The sequence below is a fragment of the Narcine bancroftii genome, chromosome 3 (genome assembly GCF_036971445.1).
Source record: "Narcine bancroftii isolate sNarBan1 chromosome 3, sNarBan1.hap1, whole genome shotgun sequence".
Classification (NCBI taxonomy): Eukaryota; Metazoa; Chordata; class Chondrichthyes; order Torpediniformes; family Narcinidae; genus Narcine; species Narcine bancroftii.
In genome coordinates, this window is record NC_091471.1 from 243,917,804 (window position 1) to 243,943,608 (window position 25,805).

Consider the following 25,805-nt stretch of genomic DNA (forward strand, 5'->3'; position numbering starts at 1 on the left):
CGATTTGTAAAATTTTGCCCCAGTCAAGCGGTCTGCCATCATGGGGATGAAGCCACTGTTATTTGGTCTCTTGCTGTCTCTTCCTGCGCTGAGCCTGTGTTCTCCTTTGTAAGTACTTAAGTATATTGGTTCCTAGCACCCCGAATCTCTCCTGCTCTTCAGCATATTGAGGGGACCCTCTGCTGAAAATTAGGTGGGATTTTATCTCGGGTTGAAGAACATCAGGCCCATCGAGCCTGCTCCATCATTCAATGAGATCATGGCTGATCTGATGATCGGCTTATCTCTACCTATCTGTCCTTTCCCCAAATCCCTCAATTCCCCGTCTTGGTAAAAAATCTATCCAACCTTGTCGGAAGCATCTTGATTGATTTCTTCTTGGATTCCCATTGTTTCTCAATTCTGTTGCTCTTTTTGGAAATGCAGATGTAGTTTAGTCAAAAAGAAATATTTTAAGTTGATGTCAAGAGAGTTTGCAGAGGAGATGGATTAGATTTGGTTCTAGGTATGAGAGACTTCAATTATTTGAGAGATCAGAGAAGTTTCAAGATTCAATTTATTGCCTTTGTAATAAAACAGTGTCATATTGCATGAAATTGCTTTTGCCTGTTGTAAGGCAGACAGATTCACCATTGACAGAAATGGCTTGAAGCGCCTTTTACAGTCAGAGACAAAGAAGCAAAAGAGATATTTCCCCCCCGCCCCCCCCCCCCCAGACACACCATGTCCGTAGATTCACCTCCAGCGGTTCCAAAGCCACACAGAGTCCAGTCCAAACCATTGGCAACCGAAGCTTCAGATCCGACCCCTTCTGCGCCCTTGGCACCTCTTGCATCCTGGTTCCGATGCCCGTTGCCCCCTTCAGCCAGTTTCAAGCCAGTCTCCAGCCGACCGCAGCCTGGTGCGTCTCTGTGTGTTCCTTGCCTCGACCCGCCAGCAACCTGCCACATACATTGGTCTTTCAGCCAAAGAAACACCTCACTATCCACTATCCCGAGAATCGTCACCTCAGCTTCTCCTCCTCGGTGGGGGGGGGGGGGGGGAAATGGTCTCCCTGTTTTAGGTCGGTGGGACATATTCCAGAAAACAATATTTTTAAGCTACAGTTAAACTTTAGGTACACTTTTAAAAAAACATTTAAATATTCCATCTGGTAGGTGGACACGTAGATTTAAAATGATTGGCAAAGAGTCAGCAAGGAATGTAGGAACTGAGGTATGAATTAACTGCTTGGAAAGATGGGAGAAGCAGATTTCTTCATGATTTCTGAAGAACTTAATAAATGCTTGAAGGGAAAATATTCCGATCGACATTACGTGACCTGCTGAGTTTCTCCAGCACTTTTAGGTATTGCAGTACAATCACAGCATCAGCAGACTGTCCTGTTTAACTGAGAAAATGGCTGGGTAAGTAGAACGGAGTCCTCTGCCAGATCAGCCATGAACTTATTGAATGGAAGAGCAGGCTCAATGGGTTCTTCTACTCCTTGTTGAGTGTGGAAAGATGGCCTGTAAACCCTTTGCAGAATTCCTTTGAAAGAACCCTTCAAATCGCTTCCAAAGTATTCAATTATTGGTCTGAAAGTTCGGCAAGGTTAGTATAGCAGGACAGAGCAACGCTATTAGAGCTCCAGCGACCTGGGCTTGAAACAAACGCTGTTGGTAAAGGGTTCTCCCCATGGCGGCATGGATTTCCTTCAGGTGCACTGGTTTCCTCTCACCCTTCAAAATGTAGGTCAAATGGGGTATTTGGGCAACAAGGGGTCACAGACTGAAAGGGCTTGTTACCCTGTTGGTATGTCCATAAAACAAAATGATTGGCAGTGCCTTGAAGAGAAAGCAGTAGGACACTTTCCAAGAACCAGTGCAGGTTTAGTGGGCTTTGCTGATGGCAATCGGCCCCCCGACACCAATCACACCAGGAACAACAGCTTGAAGTTAAGCCGTCTTGAGCAGCTGAACCGAGTTAATCAGAAATGCCTGCTGACGCTGTGATTGCAATACACAAAAGAGCTGGAGAAACTCAGCAGGTCACGGAGTATGGATAGGAAGGTTTCAGCCTGGGCTCTCCGTCAAGCTTGGGGGGGGGGGAGGGAAAGAGTTGGTGGTGGGGGAGGGAGGAAGGGGTACAGGCAAGGTGGATATAGGTGGGAGGGCAGAAGAGACAAAAGCTCGGGAGAGGGGTTAGCTCTCTGAATGGAGAGGGAAGGTGGTGAGGAGCTGGAGACAGAAGGATTGAGGAAGGTGCAGAGGGAATGTTCCTCCAATTTCCAGGTGGGCATACAAATGGGTTGTCAGGAATTCAAACACTTTCTTTAAATACCCCAGTCGAACTATTCAAATGACTTCGCACTTGCAACTTTTGGTAATTTCATATTTCTGAATAGCATCAGTTCAAAAGATAGGCTTTCAATTATTTTCGAAGGGCATTGAGGGATATCCAAACAAGCTATCTTTACAGTGAAACCCACGTTCTGTAAATTAAATAAAATTGTTTTCTGAATACCTGACTCCCCAATGGTGAAATATTATTCCTTTTCTTTGTTTATCCTGCAGATATACGCTGACTGCGCCCAATGTTTTGAGAATTGAAAATGAAGAGACTGTGATTGTGGAAGCTCACAATCTCCATGCTGATCTTGAAGTGGACATTCATTTGCTTATCTTCCCTCAAAATCTTGTTTTATTACATCGGAGCAAAATCCATTTGACATCAGCAAACAAGTACATTGCTTCTGGCACTGTTAAGGTAAATGGACACCTATATTAAACTTCTTAGCTTTCAAAACTCCTTGTACTTTTTTACTTCAAGTTACACATGGGGAGGAGATTTTACCACCAATCTTTTGTTTATTATAGAAACATAGAAAATAGATGGAAGAGTTAGCCATTTGGCCCTTCAAGCCGACCCAGCCATTCAATTTGATCATGGCTGATCATCTACTCAGTACCCGGTTGCTGCCTTCTCCCTAGACCCCCTGATCCCCTTAGTCACAAGGGCCAAATCTAACTACCTCTTAAATATGGATAAGGCTTCAACTACTTCCTGTGGTAAAGAATTCCACAGATTCACCCCTCTCTGAGGGAATTTTTTTTCTCATCTCAGTCCTAAACACTTCCCCCTTATCCTTAAACTGAGTCCCCCGATTCTGGTTTACCCCAACATCAGGAACAACCTTCCTGCCTCCAGCCTGCCCAATCCCTTAAGAATTTTATACATTTCTATAAGATTCCCCCCCTCAATCTTCTAAATTCCAGTGAGTATAAGGCTAGTCGATCCAGCCTTTCTTCATATGTAAGTCCTGCCATCCCAGGTACCAATCTAGTGAACCTCATTTGCTCTCCCTCTATGGCCAGGATGTCTTTCCTCAGATAAGGAGTTGAAAACTGTACACAATACCCCAGGTATGGTCTCACCAGGACCCTGTACAACTGCTGTAGAACCTCTCTGCTCCTGTACTCGAATCTTCTTGCTATGAATGCCTACATACCATTTGCTTTCCTCACTAACTGGTCTACCTGCATGCCCACTTTCAATGACTGGTGCCCAGCGATACCAAGTTCTCATTGCATCTCTCCTTTTCCTAATCTGTAATCTATTTAAAAATGTGTGGCAAGGAAGATATCCCTGATGGATTACAGATCATACCAAATACAGTAAAATCCCCATTATCCAGAATAAAGGTTCCCTCATTGTCACATATAATACTACATTTAGAATGAAATTCTTTAATTTTTTTGTCAACCGTAAGGCAGACAGAGTCGCCACTTTTGTCCCCTCACAGAAGCCCACAGCGCCTGGTGTCCCCAGGCGGACTCCCCTCCAAGTCCTGACCAATCCCGAACCTGCTTAGCTTCTGAGATCAGACCATCCCAGGCATATTCAGGCTATTAGCTGCTGTCTAATTCAAGCAACTGTGGGAAAATAAAGAGGTAAAAAAATACAAAAGACCAGCATTGGTACCCCTAGGGTTAGTTCACCAATTCATGCAATCTCAATCAAACAGCAAATTCACTTATCTACCTGTTATGGACAGAGGAAACTTGGGACTATTTTACGCTGGAGCATGAGCACTGCAAGACTGGAAGAGCCGCATCACACTTGAGTGCTGAGCATGCTCAGTGCGACAGTGTAGCAATACATGACCAGTACCTGAGTAAAGATTTGTGCTTCTAAACAAGTTTTTCCTGAGTGTTTGTTAAGACCGCCGATGGTACAACTGAGGACATAACATGGTAGCAGTGGTGGGATTGATAGAAACCCACATCATATAGGAAAAACAATCCCTATAAACCAAAATGAAAAGGAAGAAAAGGAAACAATGAAAAAGCACCATTGCCTGATGACCAGGGCTGGAGAAGAAAACGGCTGTAACAGCAGCATTTCACCTAGTTATGGACGGGGAAGCCAACGACATCATAGAGGCTTTTCAAAAGTTCAAGCAGAAGTGCAACCTGGCATTCAAAAGTATCCCCGAGCTCATGGACATGTCCCCTGAATGCTTTGATGACACAATTGGGTGCTTTGGGAACTTTGAATCTACTTTGGCTTGGCTTCGCGGACGAAGATTTATGGAGGGGTAATGTCCACGTCAGCTGCAGGCTCGTTTGTGGCTGACAAGTCCGATGCGGGACAGGCAGACACGGTTGCAGCGGTTGCAAGGGAAAATTGGTGGGTTGGGGGTTGGGTGTTGGGTTTTTCCTCCTTTGTCTTTTGTCAGTGAGGTGGGCTCTGCGGTCTTCTTTAAAGGAGCTTGCTGCCCGCCGAACTGTGAGGCGCCAAGATGCACGGTTGGGTGCGATATCAGCCCACTGGTGGTGGTCAATGTGGCAGGCACCAAGAGATTTCTTTAGGCAGTCCTTGTACCTCTTCTTTGGTGCACCTCTGTCACGGTGGCCAGTGGAGAGCTCGCCATATAACACGATCTTGGGAAGGCGATGGTCCTCCATTCTGGAGACGTGACCTACCCAGCGCAGTTGGATCTTCAGCAGCGTGGATTTGATGCTGTCGCCCTCTGCCATCTCGAGTACTTTGATGTTGGAGATGAAGTCGCTCCAATGAATGTTGAGGATGGAGTGGAGACAATGCTGGTGGAAGCGTTCTAGGAGCTGTAGGTGATGCCGGTAGAGGACCCATGATTCGGAGCCGAACAGGAGTGTGGGTATGACAATGGCTCTGTATACGCTAATCTTTGTGAGGTTTTTCAATTGGTTGTTTTTCCAGACTCTGTTGTGTAGTCTTCCAAAGGCGCTATTTGCCTTGGCGAGTCTGTTGTCTATCTCGTTGTCAATCCTTGCATCTGATGAAATGGTGCAGCCGAGATAGGTAAACTGGTTGACCATTTTGAGTTTTGTGTGCCCGATGGAGATGTGGGGGTGCTGGTAGTCATGGTGGGGAGCTGGCTGATGGAGGACCTCAGTTTTCTTCAGGCTGACTTCCAGGCCAAACATTTTGGCAGTTTCCGCAAAAAAGGACGTCAAGCACTTCGCTCTGCCGAGGCCGGGGCCACCGCCTCCCCCTCGCTTTTGCCCGGACCGGGGCCGCTGCCGCCTACCTTCTGCTTGGACTGGGGCCGGGGCCGCCGCCGCCTTCCCTGTTCCTGGACAGGGGCTGCCGCCTCCTTCTTTCTGCCCGGACCGGGGCCTCCACCTGCTTCACTCGAATACCACATTACTATAGACCCAAAATACAAACCAATAATCCATGTTCCATGGAAGGTGCCAAAGGAGCTGAAACAAAGGCTAAAGCAGGAACTGGAAGAAAAACATGGAATAGCAAAAGTAGTAGAGCCAACTTACTGGGTAAATTCTATAGTAGTAAAAGAAAAACAGAATGGACGCCTGAGTATTTCTGGACCCCAAAGACTTAAACCGAGCAATCGAAAGAGGGCACGATCCAATACCAATCCTGGAAGTCATCACTTCTGAACTAGAGGGATCCAAAATCTTCAGTCGGCTAGATGCCAAGAATGGGCATTAGAATGTGAAGCTGGATGAAGCATTGACACTGCTAACAACATTCAAGACTCCATTCGGCCGGTACAAGTTCCTATGCCTACCTTTTGTCCTCAAGGTGAGCCAAGAGATCTTCCAGCAAAAGATAGATGAGACCTACAGGGGATGCAAGGGCAGTGTCGGCATCGCAGGTGACATCCAGATCTTTGGCAGAGACGGGAAAACCCATTATTTCCACCTACATGAGGCCATGGAGAGAACAAGAGGGGCCGGCATCAAACTCAATGCAGACAAATGCATCATTAAGGTGGAAGAGTGCCAGTTCTTCGGAATGGTGGACACACCTGAAGGGGTCGGGCCAAGTCCAGAGAAGGTAACAGCCATGGTTGAAATGGAACACCCAAAGGACATAAGGGAAGTAAGAAGCTTCCTCGACCTGGTCCAATATACGAGTTCCTTCATCCCTCACATGTCAGACCACACAGCCAACCTCAGAGAGTTGCTGAAAGAGGATGTGGAGTTTCAGTGGTCACCATCGCATCAGTGAGATTTCGACAAGCTTAAGGAAATGTCTGCAGAGAAGTAGAACTGAGCTATTATGACAGGAAAGAAAATGTCACATTACAAGTAGATGCTTCCACCAGAGGCCTTGAGGCAGCATTGGTGCAGGAAGGAAAACTGATAGCCTTTGTCTCAAAAGCCCTGACAACAGCAGAGACCCAATAGGCCAATATTGAAAGGGAGCTGTTGGCAGTCGTATATGGATACGAAAAGTTCCACAAATTTTTCTATGGGAGACGGTTTGTGGTAGAAAGCGATCATCGTCCGCTGGAACACATCCAGAAAAAGAACCTATGCAAGGCACCAGCCAGACTACAGAGGCTATTCCTCTGGCTCCAATGTTATGACTTTACCTTGAAGTACAGGCCGGGGAAGGAAATGGTGCTTGCGATACTTTGTCATGTCTTTCCCAAATGAAAAATACGAAATGAAAGACATGGAAATCAAGATACATCACCTCGTCAGGGTAACCAATAACAAACTAAACCAGATTAAAGAAGAAACCACAAAGGATGAGGTGCTGCAGCTGCTCTCCAAACAGGTGATACAGGGATGGCCATAAAGGATAAAACAGGTACAGCCTACAATACGTCAGTATTGGTCTGTCAGGGACGACATATCCCTGGAGAACGGTGTACTGCTGGCTTGGCTGATAATACCAAAGACAATGAAAAAGAAATTCTCCAGGAAATACAACAAGGCCATGTGAGAATGGAGAAATGCGAACTTAGAGCAAAGCCAAGAGTTTACTGGATAGGCATGTACAAGAACATCGGAAACATGGTGGCTACATGTCCGGCATGCCAGAAATACACAACAAAAAGAAGAGATGATACCCGTGGAAATACGCGCCAGGCCATGGCACATCGTAGGAGCAGACCTGTTCACAGAAAGCCAAGAAGGGTATCTGATTGTGTCCTGCTACTTCTCCAAATTCCCCTTCATCAGGAAAGTGAAGGACCTGAAAACATCGACCATCACTGCTGCAGCACATGTGATCTTCACAGAACAGGGGAGACCCGAACAAGTGATATGTGACAAGGGGACCCAATTCACATTGCGTGTATTCAGAGAAATAGCTGCAGAATATGGGTTCACCATCACTACTTCATCACCACATTACGCCAAAGGTCATGGATTCATTGAGAGGCTTGTACAGACAATTAAACACTCTCACAAGGTGTTGAGAGACATAGGAAGATCCCTACCTCGTCCTTCTGTCACTGCAAGCCACGCCTTTGAGGGCTGACATGAAATCCCCAGCAGAGCTTCTGAATGGCAGAAAGTACAATACAAACCTGCCAAGCAAAATCCATCCACCAGACGACCAAGAGGAAACAAGAAGAAAGCTGACTAACATACAAGAGGGAAGTCATCAACATTGTAATAAGCATGCACAAACAGGACCAGAACTTTTCCGAGGGCAGCATGTGATAAACACCTGGAGCCCAGCAAAGATTGTTGGACAAGCTGAGACGCTAAGGTTGTACATCATTGAGACAGAATCTGGCAGGTAGCTGAGACAAAACAGAATCCACATTCGCCCAACCCCAGATCTGACACGGAAAGCACCAGAAGCACCAGCAGCTTCTAAAAATCCAACAACTTGTGAAGGAAAGAGCGTAGAAACCCCAACCAACAACACCGTGAGAACTGAACAGCAAGCAATGGAAGAACCGAGGCAAACCACACCACCATCTACAACCGTAGCAACACCACCGAACCAAACAGATGCAACAAGGTCTACGAGGTGGAGAAGCAACATCCTCCCACCAATGCGATAGCACTGAAAAGAATAGAGAACTGCAATTGTGTAATTAGAATAATTAATTCTTAATGGCAAGTGCAGGTGAAGAAGCTGTAACAATGTATTTTAAATAAATTTTAAATCTTAATAAATCTTTTAATTTTTAACAATTTCCAGGACGCACAAAATCAGTGAACCGGTGCGGACTCGAAAGGCCAACATTGTTTCCGCTCCGTAAATGGTTATATGGTTATATGGTTATATACAGAGGAAACTTGGGACTATTTTATGGTGGAGCATGAACATTGCATGACTGTGAAAGATGCATCACACTTGAGTGGTGATCATGCTCAGTGTGACAGTGTATTAATACCTGACCAGTAACCTAATGTGAGTAAAGATTTAAATCTTTGTGCTTCCTGGCCTGAACTTTGGGGTGAAATATATGGGGGGGGGGGGGGGGGGTGGAATAACATAGTAATCACACCCATTGTGATTCTGTTTCTTTTTTACATTATTGCCAGGTACCTGCAGAGAAACTTCCAAAGGATTCCAGAAGAGAGAATTTTGCAACTTTGAGAGCAATTTCAAACTCTTTTACTCTGGAGTGCATTATCCTTATTTCACAACAAACAGGACACATCTTTATCCAGACTGACAAACCAATCTACACCCCAGCTCAAACTGGTAAGTCTGGTTTTAGTTTGACTTTATCTGTCCTGTCCATGTGAATGGCGTTAGTGAAGCACAAAGACCATGAGGCCCTTTCAAACTGCCGTTCCTGAATAGCCCTCCTGGGACCGCGTGTGTCTCCTGGGTCTTGGGTGCAGGATCCACTTTTCAAATGGAAGGCGGACCTCCCTGCTAAATCGCCAACCCGGCAATTTAAGGGGGATCCCACCCCCGCGATGATGCGGTGAATGATCTGTCACACCCTCACCCTCATGCACTCCCTCGTCAGCCCCTGGTTAAAAAGTATTGTCTTAAATGTTGTGATAATTGCAATGTGCTGCTGCTCAACTTATCCCCACAAATTACACACACACACACACACACACACACACACACACACACACACACACACACACACACACACACACACACACACACACACACACACACACACACACACGTTGCGTTAGAAGTCTGCACCTACCATTCTGCTCCCTGCAGGCAGCTGTCAACGAGGCAGTCAGGAGACCCAGGCAGACGGGGAAGTCATGGGGCAACCGGGATGGTCTACCGGCGGGGCACTCGGGGCAACTGGGGTGGGCTGCTGGCAGGGCAGTCAGGGGACGACTGGGGTGGTCTTCCAGCGGGCACTCGGGACTGGGGATGTCTTTGCTGTTTTATTCTCCACTTGCCAGAAGTTCATGATGTTCAGATGCTGGTGACGTCTGCAGTGCTGACATCACCGGAGTAAACAGGTCGGCCATTTTTGTTTTCAAATCTGCCCTAAAGGAGGCCTGAGTGCGTTTAACTGGGTTCCCTGACCACCTCTGAGGTAGTTCAGGGACCTGGTTGGGTTCTGATTGAGATGACCCGGGTGGATCCTTTCAAATTGCCACGTATGTGGGGTGCTAACCATGCTAATTGCATGGTTAACCAATTTTACACAAAAGGTGGATGAGCTGAAGGTGTGGATTGATACTTGGAAGTATGATGTGGTAGCGATTAGTGGGACATGGTTGCAGGAGGGATGTGATTGGCAACTGAATATCCCTGGGTTTCGTTGTTTTAGGTGTGATAGAGTCGGAGGGGCAAGAGGAGGTGGGGTTGCATTGCTTGTCAGGGAAAATATTACAGCGGTGCCTAGGAAGGATAGATTAGAGGGCACATCCACGGAGGCTATTTGGGTGGAACTGAGGAGTAGGAAAGGAGAGGTTACACTTGTAGGGGTGTATTATAGACCACCCGGAGGGGACCGAGACCTAGAGGAGCAAATCTGTAGGGAGATAGTAGATATTTGTGATAAGCACAGGGTTGTAATTATGGGAGATTTTAATTTTCCACATATAGATTGGGAAACATATTCTGTGAAAGGACTGGATGGGTTAGAGTTTGTGAAATGTGTGCAAGATAGTTTTTTACAACAATATGTAGAGGTGCCGACCAGAGAAGGAGCAGTGTTAGATCTACTGTTGGCAAATGGGATGGGTCAAGTGACGGAGGTTAGTATTGGCGAGCACTTCGGGTCCAGTGATCATAATGCCATCAGCTTCAATGTCATTATGGAAAGAGAGAAATCAGGGCCAAGGGTTGAGGTTTTTGATTGGGGAAAAGCTAGATTTGAGGAGATGCGAAAGGACTTGCAGGGTGTGCATTGGGACAATTTGTTTTATGGGCAGGATGTAGTAGAGAGATGGAAATCTTTTAAAGATCAGATTTTGAGAGTGCAAAAGCTTTATGTTCCTGTTAGGTTAAAAGGAGGGGCAAAAGGTTTGAGAGAGCCGTGGTTTTCAAGGAATATTGGAAACTTGGTTTGAAGAAAAAGGGAGGCGTACATTAGATATAAGAAACATGGAGTTAAGGAGATGTTTGAAAGATACATTGAATGTAAGAGGAATCTTAAGAGAGGAATTAGGAAAGCTAAAAGAAGGTACGAGAAAACTGTGGCAAGTAGGGTGAAAACTAATCCAAAAGAGTTCTACAAATATGTTAATGGTAAGAGGAAAGCAAGAGACAAAATTGGTCCCTTAGAAAATCAGAGCGGAAAACTGTGTGTGGAGCCTAGAGAAATGGGGGAGATATTGAACAGTTTCTTTTCTTTGGTATTCACCAAGGAGAAGGATATTGGGAGATGTGAGATAAAAAAAGCAAATTGGGTAAATATGGGGAATATAGAGATTACAAAAGGTGTAGTTTTAAGGCTTTTGAAGAATATAAAGGTGGATAAGTCTCCGGGACCAGACAGGATCTTCCCCAGGACATTGAGAGAAGTGAAGGAGGAAATAGCAGAGGATCTGGCGGTAATTTTCCAAATGTCATTAGATATGGGGATAGTGCCGGAGGATTGGCACATTGCGCATGTGGTTCCGTTATTTAAAAAGGGTTCAAGGAGGAAGCCTGGCAACTATCGGCCTGTAAGTTTGACGTCTGTGGTAGGTAAGTTAATGGAGAAAATTCTTAGAGATAGTACTTATAAACATCTGGATAGACAGGGTCTGATCAGGAGCACTCAACCTGGATTTGTGGGAGGAAGGTCATGTTTGACCAATCTGATTGAATTTTTTGAAGAGGTGACTAGGAATGTGGATGAGGGTAGCGCAGTGGATGTTGTCTATATGGACTTCAGTAAGGCCTTCGATAAGGTACCACAAGGAAGGTTAGTTAGGAAGGTGCAGTCTTTAGGTATAAATTTTAAGATAGTCAAATGGATTGAACATTGGCTGAAAGGGAGAGGCCAGAGAGTGGTAGTGGATAATTGTCTGTCAGGTTGGAGGCCGGTGACCAGTGGTGTGCCTCAAGGATCTGTATTGGGCCCATTGTTGTTCGTTATATACATTAATGATCTAGATGATGGGGTGGTAAATTGGATTAGTAAATATGCAGACGATACTAAGATAGGTGGAATAGTGGATAATGAAGAAGGTTTTCAAGGATTGCAGAGGGATTTGGGCTGCTTAGAAAAATGGGCTGAAAAATGGCAGATGGAATTTAATGCTGATAAGTGTGAGGTGCTTCATTTTGGTAAGAAGAATCAGAACAGGACATACGTGGTAAATGGGAGAGCATTGATGAATACAGAAGAGCAGAAAGATTTAGGAGTAACGGTACATCGTTCCCTGAAGGTAGAAACTCACGTGAATAGGGTGGTGAAGAAGGCTTTTAGTATGCTGGCCTTTATCAATCATTGCATGGAATATCGGAGTTGGGAGGTGATGTTGAGATTGTATAAGACGTTGGTGCGGCCTAATTTGGAGTTCTGTGTGCAGTTCTGGTCGCCTAATTATAGGAAGGATGTAAACAGAGTGGAGAGAGTGCAGAGAAGGTTTACCAGAATTTTACCTGGGTTTAAGCATCTAGAGTATAGGGAGAGATTGGACAGATTAGGTCTTTATTCTTTGGAGCGTAGAAGGTTGAGAGGGGATTTGATAGAAGTATTTAAGATTATGAAAGGGATAGACAGAGTGGATGTGGATAGACTATTTCCGTTAAGAGGAGGAAAGATTAAAACAAGAGGACATGAGTTAAGAATTAAGGGGCAGAGGTTTAGAGGTAACATGAGGGGGAACTTCTTTACTCAGAGAGTGGTAGCCGTGTGGAATGATCTTCCGGGAGAAATAGTGGCGGTGGAGTCAATTGTATTATTTAAGAAAAGGTTGGACAGGTATATGGATGAGAAGAAGATGGAGGGTTATGGGCATTGTGCAGGGAGGTGGGACTAGAAAGGGGTGTTTGTTTCGGTGTGGACTAGAAGGGCCTAATGGCCTGTTTCCGTGCTGTAATTGTTATGTTATGAAAGTTTGAAAGGGCCTAACGTTTAAGTCAAGTTTATTATCATCTGATTGTACAAGTACATCCCGACGAAACAGCGTTCTCTGGTCCTCGGTGCAAAACGCACAGACACACAACCAGACATAACACACATACTGACAAACAATACATAGACAGGACAAGTATTCACATATACAAATAAATAAATATTTGTTTTGTAAATGTGAGAATCTCCGTTGGTTAATGCGAGCAGTGCCTTTGCTTGTTCAGCGTTCTCGCTGCCCGAGGGAAGAAGCTGTTCCTCAACCTGGTGGTGCTGGCTCTGATCCTCCTGGATCCCTTCCCCGTAGCACCAGCTGAAAGGTGCTGTGCACGGGGCAGAAAGGGTCCTCAACAATTTTGCGTTTCAATACAAAAGGGAGACTGGAAAAGACTGCAAAGAGTTGTGATCTCAACCAGCGCCAGCCTCTAGTGTGGCCCCCCACCCCCCAGTAAGAAATACTTCCAAAAGTAGCATGTGCAACAGGCCCCATGTTTTCAAGGGCTAAATGCTTGCAGATTTGCTCTGTATTATGAATCCTAAATGGCTGACTGGGTGGTTAACAAACATTTTCAGTTTAATCTGTGTTCAGCGCCTAAGGGTCTCTGTTAATCACCCCCATTGAAGGTGGTAATTGGGTGAAATCGCCAACCTTATTATCAAAAGACAAACTATGGTATCTCATAGCCACTGCACAATTTGTCGATTCCCAATTTGTGAAAGAAATGGAGAGTGAACAGAAGTATTGGGGGACACTTCTAGAGTGAGTACTTTTGACAGTGGGAATTGATGCCTGCAATGTAAGTAATTCTATCAGTGTTATATAATGGCTGTTTGGTTTTAGCGGAGAGAATCGGTGGGAAGTATGAAAGCGTAAAGGGGTGGTAGCAAAAATGATTATAACCTTTTATCAAGGATGAAATCACTGAATAGGTTGTGATCTGAGAAAGCTACCATAATTCCCCACCCCCAACCTCCTTCAACCACCCTCCCTCTCCCCTACCCACCTACAAAGAAAGGAAGGAGATCAATGAAAACAATCACAATCAACTTTTTATTCGCGAAGCAGTTATCCACCGAAGCAGACCGAGAGATCAAATTTTAACACCAATAATTTGTAAACATGGGCTCCACACTTAACAAAGAAAAAATGTCTCTCTCATATCATGTTATCTTTTTCTAAAGGAATACAAGCTTTCATTTCAATGTGCCATCTTTCCGTACTTTAAACTAAATCAGATTTCCATGTAATAGCTAAATATTTGTTAGAAACAGCTCAAGTCAAACATAAAAATTCAATTTGATACATAGTCAACCTCAACCCTAAAGCAATCGACTTGATGTCCCCTACTAAAAATGACAATGGATCAAATGGTAAATTCACTTTTAATACTTGCTCTCAAAACGATTTAATTTGTAACCAAAAATTTTTAACCTTAAAACAAGTCCAAGTCGAATGGGAAAAAAAGTACCTATTTCTGGACCACAACTAAAACACAAATCTGAAGAACTAAGTTCAAATTTTTAAAATTTCTTCCCCCTCATTGCATCAGCCGACACAATTTGGGGCCCCACTACCTTAATCCGGCCCTGCCAGGTGTTCCATGAAATTAATTACTTTCATTCGCAAGCCAATTCCACAAGCAGTTTGCCTTGGTTGTGGTATAAATCTTGCTCCCAGGATGCCAATGTTCAGAATCTGAATTTATGTCACGAACATGTCACAAAATCCATTGTTTTCCAGCAGCCCTCACAATGCAAAAGCAGAGGCTGTTTCTATGGATCATGGTCTATTCAGAAATCTGATGGCAGAGGGAAGGAAGCAGTTTTTGTTCCATTGGGTGTTCTTCTTCAGCCTCCTGTACCTCCTTCCTGATGGCAGCAATGAGAAAAAGGCACGGCTTTGGGGGTGTGGGTGGGGGTTTTGAGGATCGAGACTAGCCCCCAACCATCTCCGCTTCCTATCAACGCTCACCTTTCCTTTCCCCTGGCTTCTTCCTCCATATCCAACTATCACCTTCTCTCCCAGCCCTTTCTTTTATTCAGACGCATGCCTGCTTTTTATCACACCTTGAAGAAGGGCTCAGGCCTGAAAAATCAGTCATCTATCTTTACCTCAGATGGACGCTGTGAGACCTGCTGAGTTCTTCCAGCAGTTTTGCTTTTTTTACTACAATCAGAGCATCTGTCGATTGTCTTGTTTCACTGCTGTATGAACACTCTGCCTCTTGTAAATGTCATTAATGGAATGAAGACTGGCTCTGGCCGAGTTCTGTCATCTGCTTAAGGTGGTTGTTATGTATCTGGAGTTACTTGGGAGACTTCCTGAATAACTTAGAGATGCAAGATTCAAATAACAGAAGAGACTTTACTTACGGATGCCATCTACCATCTCAGGAAACTGTTCACAAACACATATACATATACATTCACTCCACAGTGGTACACTACTGTTACTACAGTGAGAAGGGAGTATTTTTACACGGTTATAAAATAGTTCACATTATCCTGATTATGTGAATGGGAAGGGAATGTTGAGAATCACTTTTCTAGACCCAATTGTTACTGAAATAATTTGCTTGAGAAAAATTGTCAATGGTCCATTTCCTTTGGAGGAACTAAACTTTTTATGATGATCTTTTCATTTTCACGTTATGAGAGTTTATGAAATTGGATGCATTTTAACAGTGTTTATAATGAGAAGGAAAAACTCTTAATTGGCTGTTATTCTGTCAGAGATCCTTGGAAGAGATGTACAAGGGGCTGTGAAGAATCGTCTGTTTAGCTTTCTCAAATGGCTTCAACTTCTCATCGGAATGGACGCAGGCATCATGAGGAATATTCATGTCAGCACTGGACATGGGGAGACTGTTTCCCAAGTGAAGTTGAAAATAAATCAAAAGATTACACCAGACCCTGAATGAATTATCACAGGCATTGCTGGATCCCAAACTCATGGAAATGAACATTCTACATCAGGGATAAACGTTCATTTCTTCATTTTGGGCTATGTTTGAATAGACAAGAGGCTCTCTAACCTATTGCATCCCCCAGTTTTCATCAGACACATTTCCACATAAAAGGTGCTCCTTTTTAAAAAAACTGTGGCAGTAAAATGCTAATGGATATTGATAGAATAAATACAATCAGGCTTTTAAGGGTGAAAGTGGAAAGGTTTAAAGGGAAAAATTCTTCACATAGAGGGTGTTGAGAGTGTGGAATGGGCTCCCAGCTGAATTGGTAAATGTCGGCTCCAATTTGGACAGGTACATGGATGAGAGGGGCATGGAGGTATATAATCTAGTGCAGGTCAGTGAAAGTAGACAGAATAATGGTTCAGCTCAGATTAAAAGGGCTTTTAAATTAAAATTATTTAAAAAAAATTAAAATTAAAATTTATCAATTTTAGGCATGGAACTCAGTAACAGCCTCTTCTGGCCCACAAAACTGTGCTGTCCAATGGTCCATATTTTATGATGGGTGGGAGTACGTACAAACTCCTCACAGCCAGCGCCAGATTCGAAGCTGGGTTGCTGGCGCTGTAATAGCATTGTGCTAACCACGCCTCTGTTTGATGGTTCGATGATTCTAATTGATTAAAAAGAGACAATAAATAGATAATTATTCTGGAGCTATAAAACTGATGCAGTCCTTTTCAGGTGTCAGAGCAGGTTCTTTTTAGTGCAACAACGGGGAGGTTCAAGAGCCCGATAGCTGTTGGAAAGAAACTGTTCTTGAACCTAGAAGTGTTAAACAAGAGAGACTGGAGACAGTGGATAGAAAGTCTAGAGGTGCTGGTTTTCAGTCTTCTGTACCTTCTGCCTGGAATTAGCAGTGAGAAGAGGGCGATGGGAGTTCCTTATGATGTTGGCTGCCTTCTTGAGGGATGCAAATTCATTGCTATGTTGTTCTTTTTTTTCCCCTAGTCCTCTATCGCTTGCTCACAGTGGACAATGACCTGAAGCCAAGCAAAAGATCAACCATCGTTGAGCTCATGGTAAGGTGCTTGTTCCATAACACAGAGAAAAATAATATCTTTCCACCACTAAAGTGCTTTGAGAGTTGCAGTTTCTCACCATTTGTCAAGGAGAACCATGAAGAGAATTTTAGGGGAGGTGGAACTCAGCTGGCCAGGTAGCATCCATTAGAGGGAAAAGGTCAGCCACTTTTGTGTGTCATGACTCTTTATCAAGACTGTCCATAAAGGAATTGTTCAGGCTGGAGTTGAGGAATGAAAATTGAAAGGAGACATTTCCAGTCACTCAATGCCAGATTTTCAAAAGGGTCACAACAACCCTGGAGTCTTTAAGGCAGAGATATCAAACAAAATATGGTCCAGAAGTGCATGGAGATATCAGGATGGGGGATGGGAAGGGTTTAATGCAGAAGGTTGAAGGAGAGGAGATAAAGAACAGATAGATTTCAGGAGTCAGTAATAAATCTGGATAGAGCAGTAAGCCAGAACAGGGTCAGCACCAAGGGGAGGCATTTACAGGCACTGACCGCTCCCACCAAAAGAGATAACAGCGATGAATAAACAGGTAAACTTAATTCACTATAGTTGGTGGCTGGTGAACAGCTGACAGCAATAAAGCAATGTTTGAGTCTCTTTCATCAAGGTTTGTTACCCTTCACTTCCTGTGTAACCTGCTGAGTTTCTTCAGTACTTTTGCATTTCGCATTAGTCCCATCTTCTGCAGAATTTCTTGATGAATATGTGAGAGGACTTTTTTGGCTGCGCACAGTAGCGTAATATTAGTAGTATCTTCACTCTTCCAACAGACATCGTGACACAGCCGAATAGTTGCTGGAAACGTGGTGAAACTGTGCTTTCAAACAGATGTGCCCCTGTAATCTGAGCTCGATTTTTGGCTGTAGACATTTGGAAGTAGATGGAGAAAAGATCTCTGTGCCATCCTTCAGCCGTCCTTGATTCATCAGTCCTTTACAGGCCGACCCCTCCCATCTGTTCCTCATTACAGCGGCATTCTCCGTCTTGATGAAGGTTTTGAACTAAAATGTCAACAATTCCTTTCCTCTCCCCAATGCTGCTTGACCCACTATTTACAAGATATTGGAACAGCTGTAGTAGGCCAATCAGCCCATCGAGTCTGCTCTGCCATTCTAATCATGAGCTGATCCATCCTCCCTCTCAGCCTCACTCCCCGCCCTTGATTCACTGACTAATAAAACACTTGTCAATCTCTGCCTTGAATACATCCAACGACCTCTCTTCCACAGAGGCCTGTGGCAACAAGTTCCACAGACTTGCGGCCCTCTAAAGAAATTTTTCTGCATCTCTGTTTTAAATTGACCCCCTTTTACCCTGGAGTTGTGCCCTCTTGCTCCAAACTCCGCTAAATCCTTGCCACATCTACTCAGCACATCTTTCCTCAAATAATGCACTAAAAACTGTACACAGTACTCCATGAACTTCCAGAAGATTCCTTTGTGCTCTGGGTTCCAGTATTGGTAGTCGTTGTGTCTTCAATTAAAATGAAGCACATGATCTCCAGGTAAAAGTTAGCTTTGTAGGATTGAGGTTTTCCAAGTGGACTGTAATCCTAGGAGTTTTCTATCCCAAAGTATATTCAAGACAAAAGTAGATAGATATTTTGAATACAGGGTTCAGTGATTGGTAAAGAAAGGAAGTTGTAGTCAACCACAATCTTATTGATGGATGCACCAGGCTAAATAGGTCACTCACATGAAAGAAACCTAAAAGTCTACAGATGTCGTGATTGCAGTAAAAAACCAAAATGATGGAGGAATTCAGCAGGTCTCACAGTGCCCGTCGGAGGTAAAAATATAGAGCCAATGTGTGGGGCCTGAGCCTTTCACCAAGGCAGGAGATAAAAAAAGCAGACAGCCTGAATCAGAAGGTTGGGGAGGAGTACAGACCAACAGGCAAGACCATAATTGGACATGGGTAGAGGGGCAAGAGAGAAAAGGTGGGAATTGATTAGGGAGTGGGTGGTTTCGGGAAGGTAGAACTAGAGGAAAGGAGATGGAGGGAAAAGGGAGGGAGAGAGAGAGAGAGAGAAATACTGATAGGGACAGAGAGAGACTGAGGGGGCATCTAATGGAAACTAGAGGAGTTGATGTCATTGCCATCTGGTTCGAGGGTGTCCAGAAAAAAAAATGAGGTGTTGTTCCTCCAATCTTTGGGTGTGCATGAGACCATGGACAAACATATAGAAATGGAGCGGGGAATGAGTTTCAGCCGATGTAGTGAAGGTTCTCAATGAAGCAACCTCCCTTTCTGCATCCAGTCTGTCCAATGCAGAGGAGTCCACAATGGGAGCAGCAGATGTAGTAGATGACCCCTGCAGTTTCACAAGTGGAGCATTGTTTCACATGAAAGGACTGTTTTTGGCCCTGAATGGTGGCGAGGGAGGTGGTGTGGGGGCAAGTGTAGCATTTCCACATGCTCAGTTCCAGCTTGCATTTCTTATGTCCGTACTTCAGTATCTCGAACTCTAACATGATTGTTGGAGATTGTCTCTACTGCTTCATTTGGCAGGATCTTTTCGGTAACTGTGTGCATGTTTAAAATGACAAAACCTTAGACCTTGAGAGCCACTGACCCCTGCTTCTAGAGGGCTTCACAATATATTGGCCTTGACAGTCTCCCTATGCTGTGATTTCAGGCATGGTATAATTAATACCTTGGTATAACTATTCTACTTTCAGAATCCACAAGATATTGTTGTTCAACGGAGAGAGATCTTTAAGAAAGATGCTACTGGAATTTCTGGAAATACCTTTAAAATACCAGAGATTGTAAAGTATGTGCCAATTCTTGTTACAATTAGAGATTATGGTTCGACAACTTGGGCTTGTGTTTATTGGAATTTGAAAGAATGACAGGAGATCTGATTGCTTTGAGATTCAGAGTGGGTGAAGGGGGAGTGGGGCGGGGTGGGGGGGAGGGTGGTGGTCATAGGGGTGTGAAACGTCCAGAGGATGGGATAAGAGTTGTAATCTTATGCAGTTGATGGAGGCAATCTGGATGAAATTGCTGCCATCTGTAACACTGATAGTCAAGCCAATATTATCCACAGCCAATATCAGGCCACAGCCTGATCCCTGCCTGTCCTCGGGCATTCGATCAAAGCAGATTAGATGAAGTGTAAGTGCGATCAACTGCGAAGTTTAAAGTTGCCGCCCCCCCCCCCCCACCCTTCACCTGATGTGGTTCTGCCTCTTCCACCACTACACCATCTTCTGAAATGTAAGAATTCACACTGATCTCCGTCCCAATAACTTATGGAGGAATAAAGGTATTTTTTGTGTAATATTACATTTCTGTGTTATTACATGATCTCATTTTACTGTTTGGTGCTCTGTTGGATTATAGTCAAGACCCAAGGATTATTAATTTTCATTGGAATTCTTGCTGAGAATATTTTAATTAAAATTTTATTTATGAATAGTAATTATTTCAAAATTGACAGAGAAATATATAATAGTTAACAATGCAAAGTAATTTATTGGATATATCTTTCAGTATTGGAATGTGGACGATTATTGCAAGTTATAATGATGCTCCCGATGTAAATTTTACATCTCAGTTTGAGGTGAAGGAGTACGGTAAGGAAAGTTCATCTTTGTTGTAAACTAAAGCAAAAGAATTGTTCCTTCTGATAGAAATATTATAACTGACATGAAAGCTATAACAGGACATCTTGACTTGACACCTTGCTTCCATCTTGATTTGTCCATTGTCAATTGGATGTCAAAGCAAGGATTTTGGTCGAAGGTATTTGTCTCTGTTCATGACCTTCCGCTGTCTGCTTTCCTCTAATTCTCATTCTTGTTCTCCCCTCTCTCTTTTTTCCCTTTCCCTCTGTACCCTTTCAGAGAACCAAAATGAATGCTCACCTTTCTTCATCATATCAAGTTGACACCTTTGTTCCTGTTGGTCTGGACAGCCCCCCCCCCCCACCCATTCTTCCCCCTTTCTCTCCCTCAACTTTAACTAAGATGCCTGCCTGCTTTTTGCTTATGCCTAGGCCTGAAATGTAGGTAGTATATCTTTACCTCCTATGGATGCCACGAGACCTGCTGGGTTCCTCCAACGTTTCTGTGTTTTTACTCCAATCTCAGCATCTGCAGACTTCTGTGTTTCACTCCCTTCTTTCCACACAGCTGGGTTCAAGCACCAATAAGTTCTACGTGCGCAAAAGGCAATCCCTCACCACACACCCTCCATAGATCCTGATTTCCAGACAGTAATCTTTTCTGACACCATGGCCCAGATCTCAAGTCATCCACCATTTCTCACAAGGGCTCAATACCAGGAGTTCTCTTCCTTCACTAATGTGGCCTTGGATTCAGTGTGTATTTTCTTATGTGGCCCTGGGACACAACTGAATTTCCCAGCTATTCCCATGACAGAAACATAGCCCTAACCAACAACAATATTTTGGCATACCTTTAAGTACAATTTAGGCTCTCTCAGTAGGGTAGTTTTGGCTCTACGTCCTTGATAGCAGGAGATCTAGACTTTGGGTTATATTCTTGTGATTCAAAGAAGGCATTTTGGCAGGTTAAAGGCTGATGTAAATAGGGGAAGTTACTATTTTTGCCCTGAATGTTGTAAAGATGTTGGGTGAAAGCTGATGACTTGATATGATGTCGCCGTCCATGTCCGTTCCGCTGCTCAGTCGGCTGGAGATGCGTGAGTTTGTCCACTTGAGTAAATGTTCTTTCTCTTGGTGTCCCTTTTCTAGTTTTGCCAAGTTTTGAAGTTACCTTGGATTCGGGGAAGCGTTTTTTCTACGTGGATGACACAGAATTGCATATTACAGTCACAGCAAGGTTGGTATTCACTTCTCTCTGAAAATAGGACAAACAAATTTGGCTCTTTTTGGTGGCATTAAATCGGTGGTTAATTTGGATGTCAAGTTAATCCCGCTTCTGCCTTGCATTCAAGGCCATCTGGCAATTCCTATTCAGTTTGTGTTGGCTGGTGTAGCTTACACCATTGGTGCAGCCCCAAAATGGAATATTGACTTTGAATATGGTCACCACACCTTGGAAAGGCTATGCAAGTCTGAAGGAAAAGTCGTAGTATTATACAGCATGGAATAGGCCATTTGGCCCAACTCATCCATGCTAACCATATTGGCATTCTTGGTGAGTCCCATTTGCCTGCATTTAGTCCATATCCTTCCACCATTCCTATCCATATACCAGGGACTGAATGATTTACCATAATGGTCCTGGCCTTGGAGAAAATTTTCAGCTGATGACGTTCTCTTCAAGCAAAAGGGCTTATTTTTTAAAAGAATTTAATTTAGATACACAGCACAGGCTATTTCGGCCCACAGATCTGTGATGCTCAATTTACACCCAATTGACCTACTCCCCTGGTATGTTTTGAACGGTGAGAGGAAACCGGAGCCCCCGGGGAAAAATCCACACAGACACAGGGAGAACATACAATCTTCGTACAGACAGCGAGGGATTCGAACCCCATTATTACTGCACCAGTGATTCCGATTCGAATCCAGTGATGTCTGTAAGGAGTTTGTACATTCTCCCCATCTTTGCTGGGTTCTCCTTTTTCCTTGCACTCTACAAAATGTACCAGGGTCATAAATTGTTCGGAATATTTGGGCTGCACGGTTCATGGGCCAGAAGGGCCTGTTTGTGTGCTGTATGTCAAAAATTAGCTTGGGTTAGAGGGACTAGTTCCCATCAGTAGATGGGTCAAGAGTAGGGAAATCAAAAACCCTGGGTAAATTATATCAGGGGGATGAGAGGAGAAAAATGCAGAGGGTAATCTTGCAGGCAATCAAAAGAATATTGAATAATTGAGATAGAGTAGGGCTATGGGAAATGGGAACAATATTTCTGTTCTGGGGAAGCAATGTGGGCCTGACGAGAGCAAAGGCTTCCACCTTTGCTGATACACTTGATTGTTTTGGAAATGTTTATCAGGGTTTTATTCATTGCTTAGATACACCTATGGAAAATCCGTCGAAGGTCGAGCCTTTGTTCTGTTCAGCGTAATGAAAGATGGTGAAAAGTTGAGCCTTCCAAAGTCACTACAAACAGTGCCTGTAAGTAGAAACTGCAAAGCTTTCCCAAGGCTTTAGGAATCCAGGAGAAGTTCTAATCTTGCTGTCCTCAAGACGTCCCGACAAATGCATTGTTTTATCCAAAGTTCCTGAGGTCTTAGAGAAATTGGTCAGGGTTATTCAGCTGACAAAACTAATTGATTTCTTCATGAGAAGACATCTGATTATTGAATATTTTATTTTGTTCCTGACTGAACATATCTCTCTTTGGCTTGGCTTCGCGGACAAAGATTTATGGAAGGGTATGTCCACGTCTGCTGCAGGCTGACGTATACATTTAGATGAAAGAGCATTTCTTTGGTCCATGGTCCACACATATACATTTCTCACATAGCACATAATATTCATGTAGATACTGTATATAAAAATATGATAAAAATAAATATGAATAAATATCTGAAATAATTTACTCAATTTCATTTAAGAGACCCAGGATTTACAGGATACATTTCACCAATCTCACTGCCTGCAGCAAAAAGCTATTTCCCGAACCAACTTGGCAATGAGTTGTTCTGTATGATAAGGCTGAGATAGATGCCCTTTTTCAATTTTGGGGAGTTCCTTCAGTTCTGGTTTGTTTTTTTGGCACATCTCCTCGACTACCTGTCTTCAACTTAACTGACCATTTAAATCTGAATCCCACTTGTAGTCTAAATGGAATGAGCTCAACTAAGTTGTTACCTTCTATGCATTTGGAAACAAAATACCTCCTGAACACCAAATGACTTGCCTGCACATTTGCTCTGCAGCTTGACTGAACTATTGCTATTTAAATTTTAAATTGAGGCGCATAGCACAGTAACAGGCCCTTGTGGCCCATGTGCCCGCTCTGCACAATTACACCCTGGTACATTTTTGAAGGGTGGGAGGAAACTGGAGCCCACCGGAGGAAACCCACAGAGACACGGGAAGAGTGTATAAGCTCCTTACAGAGAAAGCCAGATTCGAACTCCGGTAGCTGATGTGGTTACAGCGAGGCCCTAAAAGTGCCGCTATAGTTCGGGCTAATTGAAATCTGTCAATGCCTTTGACATCCACGCCAACTCATTAAAATTCAGGAGGAAAGGTTCGGAAAGTTAAAAATAAATTTAGTATTTAACATGTTGAACCGCAATTCCAAAGGGATGCAGATGCTTTGATTATAGTAACCAAGTGAAATCGCTAAAGAAGGTCCTGCAACGTTCCGAGGAGGCAAAGATATGTTGGTTCAGGTCTTTTCCTCCTAATGGACCTGCTGAACTCCTCCATCAATTTATTCTGTGTTCAAACTCTAAAAGACAACTTAATTCATTTCATAAATAATAAAATTCTAACGAAAATTCCCGTGGCCATATTTGGGTTAGGTTTCAGCTTCGATCGCTCGTTGTGCATCAGATCAGAAGAATGGCCCAGTTTTCTTCAAGCCTTTAAATTTAAATGCAGACATACAGTATGGTAACAAGCCATTTCGGCCCACCACCTATTGCACCCAATTAACCTACACCCCCAGTACCTTTCGAAGGGTGGGAGGCAACCGGAAGCCTCGGAGGAAACCCTCACAGACACGGGGAGGACATACAAATTCCTGACAGACAGCCTAGGATTTGAACCCCTGACCCGCTAGCTGGTGTGAGAAACAGCATTGTGCCACACCTTCTTTCGCAAAACCGTGTATTTTTTTTCTCGTTTAAAAAATCCTGAAGAATATTCATCAACGTTTTGTTCCAATAATACACGGGGTGTAAATTGATAACAGGAATCTTTGTCTTCTTATGCCAGATTAAATGCAATTTCGGGTAATAGAACATTTTCTGTTTTATTACATGACAATAAATAGTATTCAAGATTTTTTTATTGTAAAATTACCCATTATTTCCTTTAGTCTATTGTAATGCAATGATTCTCTACCAGCAGAAATTATCTGGCACCTCTTACATTCAGTGAAAGAGAAGCAAAAGACAGTATCACCGGCCCCCCCCTCCCCCCACCCCAAGTCCATGGATTCGCCTTCGGTGCTTCGGTGCTCCCTCAGCCAATCAGACTTTAGTCCAAACCATCGGCAACCCGAGTTCTAGATCCTAACCTCTGACACGATCAGGAAGCCCTCAAGGCCCTTGCCACCCTTCTGCATCTCAGTTCCAATACCGGGTAACGCTTCAGCCAGTCTCGAGCTAGTCTTGAGCAATCTGCAGCTTGGTGCGAACCATCAGCAGCCCTCAGGCTGCCTGGGTTCCTCACCTCGAATCACCGACAGCCCAACGCCTCTGTGTTCTTCAGCCTTGGAGCCCCTTGCTCAGCTCCTACTGTGGTCAGCATCTGATGGGTCATGTCCTTGGTTTCTCCTTCTCAAACAGGGGGTGGTCTTCCCATTTTCTGCTGCCCTGCACCAGTCCTCTATTTCCCCTTGGAGCTGCTGCCGAATACAGGCGGCGTTATCATGGGGCTGACCCCACGGTTGTAGCATTTTAAAATAAACCACTGTGGGCTTTTTTAAAAGGCTGCTTAAAGCCTGTACAGATCCAACGACAGTCAGACCGGGCAGATGAACCCTGCAATTGCACATTTTTCTGCACTTTTCTGCACTAAAGAGACAATACATTAGATACAAAATATTTCAGCCTCAATTTATTTCCCTGCCTCTCCCTCTCTACCCCAGTGTCTACCCCAGAGGAAACACTCATGTCTTTCATGATGCTGAAGTTTTTATCATGTCTGCACAAGACTTTATGATTGCTCTTTGCACAATAACTGCAGACCACTGCAGAGGCCAGGTTGTTGGGTTTATTTTAAGATAGTAGTTCTTGATTAGGGAGGACATCAAGTGTTACAGGGAGAAGGCAAGATAATGGGGTTGAAAAGGTTGATGGAATGGCAGGGCAGACTTGATGGGCTGAATGGCCTCTTTCTGCTCCTATGTCTTAGGTGTTATATTTTTAAAAAAGCTGATTTTGTGTGGGTTTTAGGGGTAGGTTCTTCATTTATTTAAAAAAAAAAGAACA

The 25,805-nt window shown here is 43.9% G+C and overlaps 1 protein-coding gene across 2 annotated transcripts in view; it reads left to right on the plus strand.

Annotated features, from left to right (window-relative positions):
- LOC138758437 (complement C3-like) overlaps positions 1-25,805 on the plus strand; it is a 117,742-nt gene continuing 91,937 nt past the window's right edge. For both annotated transcript variants that reach the window (XM_069927347.1, XM_069927348.1), the window contains exons 1-8: positions 1-108; positions 2,556-2,748; positions 8,787-8,949; positions 16,666-16,736; positions 19,433-19,527; positions 20,250-20,332; positions 21,475-21,562; positions 22,707-22,809. In XM_069927347.1, the coding sequence (XP_069783448.1) occupies positions 41-108; positions 2,556-2,748; positions 8,787-8,949; positions 16,666-16,736; positions 19,433-19,527; positions 20,250-20,332; positions 21,475-21,562; positions 22,707-22,809 (864 nt within the window). In that variant the 5' untranslated portion in view covers positions 1-40. The remainder of the gene's footprint in view (positions 109-2,555; positions 2,749-8,786; positions 8,950-16,665; positions 16,737-19,432; positions 19,528-20,249; positions 20,333-21,474; positions 21,563-22,706; positions 22,810-25,805) is intronic.